Source organism: Ammodytes marinus (assembly GCF_949987685.1).
Source record: "Ammodytes marinus genome assembly, chromosome: 20".
NCBI classification, from domain to species: Eukaryota; Metazoa; Chordata; class Actinopteri; order Uranoscopiformes; family Ammodytidae; genus Ammodytes; species Ammodytes marinus.
The window spans coordinates 16,234,009-16,247,217 of NC_137224.1; the positions used below are offsets into that span (position 1 = coordinate 16,234,009).

Here is a 13,209-nt window from a genome sequence, read left to right on the forward strand (position 1 = left end):
TCAGGCCCAATCTGAGGCAGAGTGTCAGACGGCCCTTTTCTTTGAAGAGTAATAATTCTTCCGACGAGAGCCTGGTACAAGGTTAAAGATGAATGGAAGAAGCTCTGTGACAGTCATATAGATGTTGTGTGTGTGCCCCATGGACCTATTATAAAAGGTGTGCCCGCTCTATCGCTCAGCGCAACGGGGTAATTACCAGGAATGATGGGAGTCTGTGAGGGAGGGACCGGTCCGCTCCGCCACTTCCACTTGATATAACATAAACCTCGGCTGTAATCACTTCATCTGTTTGCCAGGTTAAGGTGACACGGTCCCTCATGTATTCATTTAAGGCGTAAAAAAAAACTGGGACGTGTTGTGTCTGATCTAATACAGTCAAAAGCATTGAGTCATTCAGTTGACATCAAAAGGAGTTTATTTCAAGGGAATGCTAGAGAAAAGGTGAGGTAGGGGCAATACAAAAAAAAAGTTAAAAACACTTAAAAATTGTACACATACTACAAAAAACACACAACTGTGTAAACTGGCTATAGAAATATGCTGGACAACAATTTAAAAAAAGGAATGTGCAATGAGCTCACATTAGCTGGTAAAATAAGTCAGGAAAAAACACAGTAGTTATCATAGGCACATTTAAAAAAAACGAAAATCAGTGCAGTAAGGATTAATTTGAAAAAGGCATATGAGGGTAATGGACTGCCACTGGGGCGTGATATAGTGATATAGTGCAAAATATCAACACAAACTAACAAAAAGGACTTCAAACAAAGAGATAAAGTGCCAGGTCTTTGGTGTAGAGATGCTGCGCCAGGTTCTTAATGCGACACAGGCGCACGTTGTGGGCGTCTCCCGCGCTGTACACTCTGAATATGTGGTAGCGCTCCTTCTCCTTCAGTGCAAAGTCCAGCTCGTTGGCGGAGAGGTGGATGAAGGACTTGTCTTTCTTGATGGTGGACTTGACTTCCACGTACACCGTCCCCTCTGCGTCGGGCCCCAGGGTGAGCTTGAAGTCGTAGGGCTGGCCGCTCTCTCCGCTCTGGTTGCACCACAGCACGTGAGCCGGTCGTTTGGGGTCGTCTCCGTCTCTCCAGTGGCACAGGAACGAGTTGACCAGCTGCTCCCCCCAGTCCCCGATGGCTGCATTGTCCATCTGGTCATCCATTAACACCACCTACATAGACATGGGAACCATTTAAAGGGGACATTTTGGTGACACTCAACTGCTGAGAAACTAGGGCTAGGCAATTAATTGAATTTCTATTTTGGTTACGATTCTGGCTTCCCTGGGTAATTAAAAGAATATATCTGTGCACTCCCCTCTGCTCCCACCTGAACGTTTTTGCTTTCAGCTGGTGCTGAGACGCTAAGAGGGAGATTGAAGTATTGTCGGGTGTTTTGAAACACTTCTAGAAGAAGGCACAAAGGAAGCCTTTGGTCAAGTAGAAAGGTAAAAACAATTTTTGTTGTCTTGAGAACACTTTGGTTGGAACGGGCTAAATTAGTGTATAAGATACGTCACAAAATGGACATGTGAGTCACCATACGAATGACCAAGCAATAAAAACACAGAAAGTCAAAAGCTCCTTGACTCCTGTCATCTATAAACCAGACTCTCTACAATGAAACCACCTTTAAAAAAATAACAGTTGCCCTCACATTCCGGCCAGCAAAAGACAATCAACCTTATCAACACATTTAACGGTTTATTTTTTATGTATTTTTGACATATTTTTAAATGTATTTATTTTTGAATATTTTTATCTGCATTTTTGTAATTTTCCCATTCAATTGGTCCCATATTAAAGTGTTCAAACTTCAATAAATAAACGATGTTCTCAAATGAATGAATAATCGTCTTTAATATTGTAATCACGTTATTTAAATCAATAATAATGGGGATTATGATTGTTGCCATAATGGAGAGCAGCCCTATGAGAAAGCATGTGTGCAGCAGTGAGTGGATGAACATACAGTGGTGGGTCTTTGGCAGGTGAGCTCCATGTCCTCCAGTGTGGTGTGTGCGTTCCACTGGGGGAAGTCCAGGTTGAGAGGAGGACGCTCTGCTGTGGCCGCTGTGCCCTGGAACAGACCGGACACAACCACCGCCTCAGGAACCATACTGACAGAGACAGAGAGAGAGAGAGTTTAGAATGGCAAGGGGAAATGGGATTATGTAACTGTAAAAATGTATTAATTTTTGGAGATTTTTGGAGATGAGCAGTAGAAAAAAGGCCTACAGGCTGTTTGAAGCTGGTTGGTCACTGGTTGTCTCAGCAGACTGTGTAGCAGATGGAGGACTGTCTGCTGCTGGTCTGGGATCTGTGAAGCCTTCCTCTCCATTCGACTGTGGACGGCGCTCTGTCAGTGACACACAACACCGCATGGAAGAATTTAACACAGGTGGTTGTGTAGATGAAAAATAGAGCCAATACTATGTGGAGAATGCTCGCGCGATTATGGCATTGTTCAGCTTGTGCCACCATGTCTTCTTTCAGAACACTCAGTTTGAAATGGGCTAATTCTTTACAAAGTGGTTTACCAAAACACAATTATGAATTTGACATGTCCAGAAATCTAAACTTTTTTTTACTGAGAAACCTTGCTTTAGTAGATTGGATTGGCCTTCTATTTTGACAGAATGCCAATCTGGCTAAAGGCTATAGCTAGGTTTAAAAAATGAAGCTAAAAATATCCAACAAATATTCTTAATATCAAAATGAATGACATCCCTTAATCTATTACTATCCTGCAAAATGCAAAAAGCATTCATCAGCTGCACTGATTAATTATTTGGCCCCCTTGCGAGCAACATAACAATCTGATACCAGTTTACAGAGCCTAGGCTATGTATTGACACTCAATTTATTTTTTCAGCGCACGCACAGTACGGACTGGTAGCGGGTTTCGTGAGGAGATATTAACTGATTTTGACGAAAAAGTGAACTTGACAACAAGGGTTCTCTAGAATTGCAGACTACAACTTTAACTCTCTGAAGCGTTGTGAAGAATGGATGTGTAACCTGGAGGTGGCAGTGTGCTGGCGGTGGGTTGTCCTGGATGGTTAATGACTCTCTGGGTGCCTGTCTGCTCTGTAGGTCTGCTGGTCCTGGGTGGCTGGTTCCCCTCATAGCTGCTGCTAATGCTGATGCTGCTGCTGCCGCCTGGACTCTGAGGCCTAACATGGCCGCTGCTTCTCTCTGGGTCTCTGTCTGTAGGCGGAGCAGGAGGAGGCCACATCTTCATGACGGCATCTACCGCACCGCTATCAGCGTGAACTACGGGCACAGACAGAGAGAGGCATTATGGGAAAAAAAGTGAGAAATCTACCTCCTTAATTTACGTTTCCTCAGCATTGCTTTAATCACATTTTCAGATTATTACACCACACACATTATTATGGTATTGATTACTATTAAATATAATTAGTATTTTTAGGCAAGGCAAGTTTATTTATATAGCACAATTCAGACACAAGGCCACTCAAAGTGCTTTACAGGGGCAAGATTTTATTTAACAATTGTTTTGGTATAACAATGTTGTAGTACTTTTTATTGATTTAAAACTATGATTAGAACTAAGCATTTCTTCTCTCTCTCTCTCTCACTGTTGAACTAATTGAACTTTAGTGTTGTACAAGATATATTTTCTCTTTTTCCTTTTAGCCTTCCTCTCCTATCTTCTTCTCATCCCAATTCCAATAATTCCAGTGCGTGAACTATACCTTGTCTTATTCTTTTAGTGTTATAGTCTGTATATTGTACCACTATATCCCTCATGTTTTGTCTCCCTTGTTGTTTACTGTTGTCGTTATTTGTGTGCACATTTTCTTTTTTCAATTAAGTGAAAAATGTAGTTTTCCTTGTGTTTCTCAATGTACCTGTGCGACTGGCTCCTGTGTTCTGTATGGAGGCTCGAGGAGGCCAGCAGACCAGCGTCTGCTCCCCGTCCTCTTGTGCCGGGCGAGAGAACTCCTCCATAGAGCTGATGGAGGAGTAGCTCCTTGATAGCACTGAAGCAAAAAAACATTTTCAACAGTTAAAAACCCGGGGAGAAGGGGAGAAGAGACTGGATTAAAAACTGTGAAACACATTACATATAAACCCCGTTTCAGTGCCCTAATGCCATTACAACAGATTTGGGAGGAAAAAGTCCTTTGATCATATTAATCCTTTTAGATTAGAAGTGTGTTTGCCTGTGTGTGTGTGTGTGTGTGTGTGTGTGTGTGTGTGTGTGTGTGTGTGTGTGTGTGTGTGTGTGCACACGTCCTCTTTGCTGCAGTAAGAGATCTGCTACTCTCACTCTTTGAGCCCTGGCAACAGCTGCTCTTTAATGTCGCCACACACAACGGCGAACAAACCTCGAATTAGCATATCTGAGACACACACACTAGCTATCTGTGTGTGTGTGTGTGTGTGTGTGTGTGTGTGTGTGTGTGTGTGTGTGTGTGTGTGTGTGTGTGTGTGCACGTGTGCTGGCTGGTGTGTCAGTGTTTGTGCAGGGCTGACACTGAGAAGAAATTAAAAAGAAGAAAAAAAACTCTTTGAACATTATGAAATGATAATGGAAATGTTTGGAAGTGTGTGTCCCAGGGAAACTGCAGATGTTAGATGTCATTAAGTTAGACAGGGAGAGAGCAGCAGTGCCGTGTTGGCTCCAGTTATGGTGTGACTTACTGCATCATACTGTAATTCCATCGCACATTACTGCGGCTAAAGATTTATATTTTCCCGACACTCTCTGGAGGTGTTCATCTGAGTGAGGATGTGAGGAGAACTCCCAAAATATTTTTCTGCGCTCATTTTTCCTACACAACCATTGCACGTTGAGCCTCTAACCAGTTAAAGACTCCACAAAATCCTTCTAATTATGTCATTTGGGGAGTTAGTTGCATGATAGTAAGCGTCTGAAAAGAGGTAAGCATATTTATCGATCCAAATGAAAGATATTGTCATTTAGGTTTGACAAACTTTACAGAAATGAAGTTTAGATGAGGCGGGCTGTGCTCTGGTTCTTATTACATAATAAGCTGTTCTTTGCCCGAACGTTCTATAAAAACAATGACTGTTGCCACAGAGACCGTTTGATACGGCCACGCCCACAGTCCTGTCAAACGGTTCGGATAATTAAAAAAATAAAAAAAGTTTTATAATATTTATGAACATTTATTTTCAATCAGATTTTTGTAAAAGCTTATTGACACACCCATCTACGATATCATGTATTGTTTTTTTTTTTTTACTATTTTGGACTAGGTTTCCAGAGGCTTTAAAATATGAGGCTGGTGGCACTCTAATTCTTTGTTAATGTTCACAAACTGCATGTAAAAACTGAACCAACAATTCATTAGGCCATCTCTCAAGACTTCTATTCTCCTGTCTGTGGCGCTCAGGCCCAACACCATGAGTTACAACTGGAGGGTTTAAACTTTAAAGACTCACTAATAGTTCTATAAATAATAAATGAGAAGGCTAAATACTTTACTAAAGCAGCTGGGTTGTGTGGTCTTCTACAAATGTTGGGATGTTTAGTGTTTGTGTGAATATCCAAAGCAAAGTAGCCAAAGGGTTTCTTGTGCAGCAAAGACATATTAATACGCGGCTAGAAATAGTCCCCTATAGGTTTTTAACGGGACTTTAAAAAAAAAAAAAAAAAAACATAAATGAGACGGTCGTTTTAAAGGTGAACTAATGTTTGTTGTCTTCATGCCATTTGGCAATTAAATAAAAATTTAGAATATAGAACATGTAGAATAAATAAATAAATAAAGTATTTTACCCTTTAAGGGGTTATGTGTAATAGTGCTACATGTATTATTCATTCAACGACCTGAGCACTTTTACAGCATTGAGCTGGAATATGTTTTAATGCTTCAGATTAAATTCCATCCCCCTGCTTCGATCCAGATGTGGCTCACGGAGTTCTCAAGTACACTATATATGGAGAAAATCCGCTATGAGATCTCAGGGAAAGCAAAAAATACAGATATGGCAGCCTTTCCTGGACTATATAACAGTACTTTTTGACTTTAAATTTTTGCTTAACATTTACCTTTAGTTCAAACAATGTCCTCAGAAACCTGTTAAGTAAAGTACGCCACGTAAATTGTTTATTTTATTTTGTCTTTTGTTTGTGTGTTCACTTTTTCAGTTGTGTGTTTGTGTTCCTTAAAAAAAAATCCCCAAATAAAATATTTTAAAAAATAAGAATAAATTCCATTCCTTTTGTCAAATGTTTTTAAGGAATATCTACAGAAATTCTCCAACCAGTTCAACATCATTGCAGTGTCAGAAACATGGATTAAAGAAGGTAAAAACATGGACTTTGAACTAAAGGGATTTAAACTGGTTTGTGTCAAAATATAAGGTTTGAAATCGTAAATACAATGTGCTCTGCAATTGATAACCTAATGGAATGTGTGACTATTGAAATTCAAATGAAAGATACATGTTAATTATCAGCTGTGTGTACAGAACACCCGATTAAAAAATTACTTTATAGAATACATGGGAGAATTACTTTCAAAGGCAAATCAAAAGAAGATATTTATCTGTGGGGATACAAACATTGATTTACTTAAAAAAAACTCATTCACTGACTGAAACATTTGTAAATACACTGCATGTTATGGGACTGCAGCCGAGGTCAGCAGACAGACTGACTGTTTTGAATACTGTTGCAGATGTGTTTAGACTACCAGAGAAGAAATGGACAAGGCCATATCACTATCTGTATTGTCACAGGCAGAGAGGAAAATGGAAAGCATGTCCGGTGTACACTGGCAATAAATAAGGAGACCTAAAATTGTCTGTGTATCTTCTTAAAAAAAAAAAAAAAAAAAAAAAGTTTTAACTATCAGTAGCTGTGTATCTGTGCATCTGAATCTTATGGCAGTGGGGGCGGGACCTGATAAGCCTTTGGCTTCTCCTGCCACCCTTCGGACGATAACACAAAGTAATATGTATGAATATGCAAAGAGAAAATTGTGTATTGTGTGTAATTGTCCGGAAGAAAAAAAAGAAAAAGAATTTTTTTTTTTAACGTTTATCCATTGTACCTCTGTCCAGGTTGACCTCTGGTTTGGGCGGCTCTGGGACCTCCCACGGCTCCTCCTCGGCGGGCAGATCTCTGATGTCCTCCTTGTGCAAGAATCTCTTCAGGGATACTGGGTCCTGCACACACAAACAGAGGTAGCCATTCTAATGACAATATGCACAGAGCTAATCTTCATGTAAGAGTTTCTTATTGCTTTCCAAGAAGAGTGGAATGTCATTTTTACAGTCTATAAAACATGGCCTCCTTTTTTGGGGGGAATATGAAGTGATGAAGCAGATGAAGTGGAGGACTCTCCCGGCCCTGCTTCAGAGGCGTATTGACTCCTTATAATGATCATGAACTAATTAAACATGCGCTGCCACTGACTGTTTGCTCAAATCCCTGGAATAATGTCAAAAGCTAAAAGGAATAAGTGAGAGGCAGATCTGTACGCAGTCCCCCCTAAACCTCTCAAAACTCTAAATTTGGCACAGTGCCATTGATGAATCTCCTCTTTGCAGCTTCTGTCTGAAATGCTCAATTTTAGAGCATGTCTGATTAAGCCCCGCCTTCCAAAAAGACCAGTCTGCTTTGATTGGCCTTGAATGTAATTGCCGGTTTGAATCTAACTGCTAGTTTCATTCAGGGGTATCTGTGGGTGTGTTCTTATCACAGGCGGCGGTAGTGCTCAGTTAGGTTGGTCATGCGGGGGCTTGGCTTCTCCCCTTGTGATGTCAGAAGGGGAGAGAAATCTGACTGGGGTTTTTGAACACAGGGTTTCAGAAAGGTTGGAGATGGAGAAAAGGAGAGATGTATTTTTTCTCTCATACATTGGAAGGCTCTAGACACACCCATATTAATGTTGAAAAAACATGAAAAATCAATTTGAACAGTAGGTGACCTTTAAACCAAACAGATTACAATATGGATTATAGATTGCATTCCTCAGAGAAAGCCACACATTCACCAGAGAGGGATCAAAGTTGAGGCCTGGTGTGAGCCGTGTCACCCTTTTAAATGTCTGCTGTTGCACTACTCTACATAGAGGAAATCAAGTTGCCATGTCTTGTAAAAATCAAGCATCCTTCAGGGAAATGAGCCCGCAGTATTTAGCTGTAGCCGCGGTCAGTGCTGCGGCGGTGGCGCTCAGTGTGTATGTGTGAGAGGAAAAAGACAGAGTGGCAGCATTGACAGAGCGCTAGCCAGCACAGGCCTCTCCTCTGGCTGGGTTATTGATTGAGCGATCGTATATCACTTACATCCAGAGAGGTTATCAGGCCGCTCAGGAAACGCATCAGCTCTTTCCTCTGGCCGCTCTCTGTGCAGAACAGCTTGACCAGCTCCCTGGAAAACACACACACACACACACATACACGATGAGAAGGTGTTGAAAGATAACGGATGCGTATCGATTCAAACACAGACACACGGAATATAGGAGTGAGACCTGTTTTAATGTGCAGTAAAATGTCTGATTGTTTCTTGATAGGACTGCCTGTTTCCACATGATCCGCTACCTGTCCGTACTGTGTGTGTTGAAAAAAAAATCTAATGTTCATACACAGCCTGGGCTCTGTAAGCGGGTATGTAAACAATAGGGGCCCATCTTAAAAAAAACCTTCATGTGTGGTGTGAATCTTTAGAATATTGTGGTGGTAGTTTGTTGTAAAGACTCGGAGGAAAGGCTAATTAATCTTCTCATTCTATCTCAGCGTATTGATTTCACCTTCACACCTTGGTAATTAATCACTGCTTTACATAAACCTGCAACCAGAAGGGAGAATACATTAGAGCTACTTCAGAGTTCAGATCGGGGTACATTTAGTTGCTACACAAATTGAGCACGGTTCTTAACAGCAAACTGAGTTTTCAATGTGGGAATTGGGGATTAGACTGACAACAGGAGAGAGAGTTTTTTGGGGTTCTATCCATGGCCGACAAACCTGCAGATTTCCAGCTTGGCGTTGAGGTTGTCTTTCTGAATGTAGAGCTCCTTCTCGTCCTTCAGTAGACAGATGACGTCCTGCATCTCCACCACCACCTCATCACTGTCTGCAACATCCAGCTGGTAGCGGATGTACAGCATACCCACCTGTAATAAACAAGACAACAATGACCTTTTTGAGTATGTCTCTTTCGTCAAACAACCAAATAAGGAAACCTGTAGGTTTTATCTGCTCTAAAGCCTCGTTTCCACTGAGCTGAGCGGTGCAGCTTGGCACACATTCATTTGCATTTCCACTGTACCAGGTTACCAAAATAAGCAAACCGTGCCGCACCTATTTTTGTCACCTATTTTGTTGGGGTACCAAGCAGTCCCAAAAGGTCCCAAACGGGTGGAGCTAAAGACTGCAGTCCGTTGATTGGTTGACAGAATAGTCATTTCCATACGAGAGATGTGTGTAGTGACCTTGGCAAGAGTGAGTGATAAATGGCGGTGCGTAGCTCTTTTTTTTTATTGTGTGGTGTTTTTTCGTCATTGAATTAATCAGTGTGCTGCATAAACCCAGCCTGCAATGAAAGGGTATCGGCAGTGGAAACGCAAGCCAGATCTAGGGTTACCGTGCCCTGCCAGACTGTGCCGTGCCGAACAGAACCGTGCTACCCAGTGGAAAGGGAGGATACACCAGACTAGGTAAGAGCATCTGACCTGTCCGTAACGAAGCTGCTTGATTTTCTCTGCGATGTTGGTGTCCATCAGCTCCGAGTAGACTTCAGCCAGCTCTTCGTGGTGGAAGAGGAACTTCTGGATGGAGGGTATGACAGAGCGCACCATGGCCTGCATGGTAGGACAGGGCCTGAAGTTCTCAGTCTGAGGCTCCGTCTTCACACAGTGGGACAGCCGGCGGATCCCACAGATCTCCAGAAACAAGGAGCGGTCCGCCTCGTTGAAGGCAGGTACGGTGTTAGCTCGTTCTCCAGGCCCTGTTTGACCTAGCAGGCAATAAGGCAGCAATAATCACAATCTCCATTTTGAAACTCATATATTCTAGATTCATCAGACAAAGTGAAATATGTCAGGCCTTTCTTTTGTTTTAATTTTAATGATTACAGCTTACAAGCTCATGGAATAAAAAAAACCCAGTATCTCCAAATATTAGGATATTACATCAAACCAATTTAAAAAAAATATGTATAATACAGAAATGTCAGCCTTCTGAAAAGTATGTTTATTCTAGATCAATTTAACTTTATGTGTAATGAATCTAGAATATATGAGCATTTCACTCTTTGAATTATGTTAATTTTTTTAGATGCACGTGTATATGTAGGAAGACATTTAGAAGCAGCAGCAGTAGTTAGTATCATACCAGCGTTTATACCAGCCCGGCCCCTGGGAGCGCTCTTCTTCTCGGCTGGCGGCAGGTGCAGCAGACAGATCTGCTTGTGAGGTTTGAAGACCTTCTCCAGCTCTTTGTTGTCAGCGATCATGGGTTTGCGTGCCAGACTCACCCAGCTGTTTTCCTTGGTAGGGAAGACCCTCTTATCAGACACCATTCCTGAATATATGGCAAAAAAAAAAAAAAAAAAAAAAGCACAGTCAGGGTCAGTTTAAGGCCTTGTAACAACGACCCATTATGTAATACAAAATTATAATAAAACCCAAACCCTAATAACTTTTTGCACATTATAACAACTCATTACATCTTGGTTCACTTATTACAAAATATTTTTCACCTACTAGTTTAATAATTGTATTATATGTTATTTAATGTAGAGTGTAGTATGCAATAAAAGCAATGTTTCGATAGTTTTTACTGTAATTTAAGGCTCAAAGTGTTCATACACAAATGTGTGTCGGGCCGTTTATGTATTAACAATTTGAACCTTGAATTACTGTACAATTATGGGTGGTTGTTACATTATGGGCTATCGTGTGTGGTCACGGCCTTGTGCGGGTGGATGATACCTTACCAATGGGGGTCAACACGTGAACACATCATAGCTGCCAGTGGTAAAAAAAAAAGCTCAACAGGGTGCCAATAGAGGAATGATGCTCCACTAATCTGAAGCTGCTGCCCTTAAAACTTCATTATAAATTAAGGACAAGAGGATGAGTTTCGTACTCATCGAATTATCTGCATTAAATTAAAGCTCTCTGACTGCTCTCATGAAGTCATTCCGGGCTGCAGCCACTAATTCCCCGCAGCTGCTTTGAAATGTGTGCCGCACTGACAGGTGGTGGAGGATGCTCGGTCGCTGCAAATACTTGTGCAGTGAATAGTTTGGTCATTGAGGACTGAAGGAGTTATGAAGGATGTGTTGTGTTTGCAACATGAATTATGTATACAATAGGGTTGGTAGGTATTACATTTTTGACAGCTTTAAACCTTCCCCAAATTCTACCCCGGTAATACTGTCGTTTTGCTTTTAATATTTTTACTGAGCAGTACTTGATCAGATCGCAAAGTGACTCAATACAACCTACGAAGGAAACCGTAATTTAAGCCGCATTCTTATACTTTAAAATACACTGCTATTCACAATTTTTGTTTGTGTTGGCCATCTTTTCTTCTCTAATTATCCCTTCTTAGAAGAGGCTGTCACATGACGTGTGAGTAGGAGCGCACCGTCTAGATATCTTGGTCCTTTTTTGACAGGTTCTTTATTTGATATCATTAACAGGAGTTATTTCATCAATTTTTACAGCATCTTGGAACACTGTCGCTATCTCTAAATACCCTGGGATATGGTATTACTGCATCCCCGCCCAACCCTAGTATGCAGTACTCACCCTTCAAGGTGGAGCAGTAGTCAGGATTGAGCTTGGGCTGGTGGATGTTTTCCGGCTCGCCATGTACCGGAGCTGCACACTTTTGAGCTGTTGAAAATACAAAGATGTGACATATAGTTAGATTAGATCTGAAGTCAGAGAACAGAGGGAGGCTGTGACAAGCCAAGAGGGAAATACATCAGTGGGATAACAAACTGTGGACAGATGGGACATAAAAGTTTAAGGAAATGTGTGTGAGTCACTGTCTGAACGCCAGAAAATCAAAAGACTCGCAATTCAAACGTTTTCTCACCAAGTCTGGCATACAGCACCGACACATCCTGTAGCACTTCAGCCGTCGGTATGGGAGACGATGAACAGATCAGCTCCAGCAGACCCACATACTGGTTAATGTTGGGAGTGAGATCCACGTTGAGCTGCTGTACAAGCCATATGTAAAAGTGTACATTAGCAATGGTGTAGTTTGGTTTGAGAGAAATTGGCTGCAAACAATTAGGTATCAGCTTATTGGAACAACAGACGGCAACGTGACTATAATAATAATGATATAATATTACTCTTGTCCCTGCATTATATGTCTGCATTAAGATTACATTACATGACACATCAGCTTGTTTTAAACGCATTGGTGCTTTCCATTGGAACAATTTCTACGTTGGTTATGCATCTTCCTGGCGACATTTAAACCACTGATATACACTGGATCCAGTGCTATTTAGCAATAAAGTCATTGATAGAAAATCTCATGATGCATCATGTACTTTCCATGTATTGCCCACCAATAGATCTAAGTCATGAATCAACAGGAATATATAATCAATCAAACAGATGGGAAAGAAACCAGAAGTCAATATACATTTGAGAAATGAAGGGAAATGACATGAGCAGACAGTACAAGTGGAAGTATAAGTAACAGCAGCATACTCCGGTGAAGAAGACTTTCATGTCGTCCAGTACGTTGTAGAATGGAGCCAGGACTTTGGGCTCCTGCACGGGGCTGTCCGCTCCGTGAGTCAGCTGTTTGTAGCGCTGGAACATGTTGGTGGGGTCACTCCAGCACACCTCCTTCAGGTGGTAGAAACATCCAGAGCACCAGCCATCGTCTCGCCTGGAGAATAGGGGGGCAGGGTTTGATTTGTGGCCTGGGAACACTACATTTAGACTTTAAAAATGGATTTAGCATTTTTGGAGAATGTTGGTTGTCAAAATCATTTCATTTTCCTAGCCCTACTGCTTGTGTGCTGGAAAAAAAATCCTGTGTCAATGCACAGCCTAGGCTCTGTGAAAGGGCATGTTGCTAGCTATGGTGGCCTCCCTTTTTTGACATACCCCTTTGTTTACATACAGTACCTGTTTACATAGCCTAGGCTGTGATTTAACACCAGATTGTCACTGATTTTGACAAAAAATTATATTGACAACAAAGCGATCTGCAGAATCGC

The 13,209-nt window shown here is 41.5% G+C and overlaps 1 protein-coding gene across 3 annotated transcripts in view; it reads right to left on the reverse strand.

The window, feature by feature from the left end:
• Positions 1 to 397: 397 nt before the first annotated feature.
• The window catches only part of LOC307267382 (uncharacterized protein), a 49,812-nt gene continuing 37,000 nt past the window's right edge, over positions 398 to 13,209 (reverse strand). For all 3 annotated transcript variants that reach the window (XM_080049697.1, XM_080049698.1, XM_080049696.1), the window contains 13 exons: positions 12,692 to 12,875; positions 12,060 to 12,186; positions 11,768 to 11,854; positions 10,344 to 10,532; positions 9,683 to 9,966; positions 8,976 to 9,124; positions 8,292 to 8,376; positions 7,055 to 7,169; positions 3,878 to 4,009; positions 3,021 to 3,275; positions 2,238 to 2,358; positions 1,972 to 2,119; positions 398 to 1,171 (listed from right to left, as the gene is read on the reverse strand). In XM_080049697.1, coding sequence (XP_079905823.1) covers positions 761 to 1,171; positions 1,972 to 2,119; positions 2,238 to 2,358; positions 3,021 to 3,275; positions 3,878 to 4,009; positions 7,055 to 7,169; positions 8,292 to 8,376; positions 8,976 to 9,124; positions 9,683 to 9,966; positions 10,344 to 10,532; positions 11,768 to 11,854; positions 12,060 to 12,186; positions 12,692 to 12,875 — 2,287 coding nt within the window. In that variant the 3' untranslated portion in view covers positions 398 to 760. The remainder of the gene's footprint in view (positions 1,172 to 1,971; positions 2,120 to 2,237; positions 2,359 to 3,020; positions 3,276 to 3,877; positions 4,010 to 7,054; positions 7,170 to 8,291; positions 8,377 to 8,975; positions 9,125 to 9,682; positions 9,967 to 10,343; positions 10,533 to 11,767; positions 11,855 to 12,059; positions 12,187 to 12,691; positions 12,876 to 13,209) is intronic.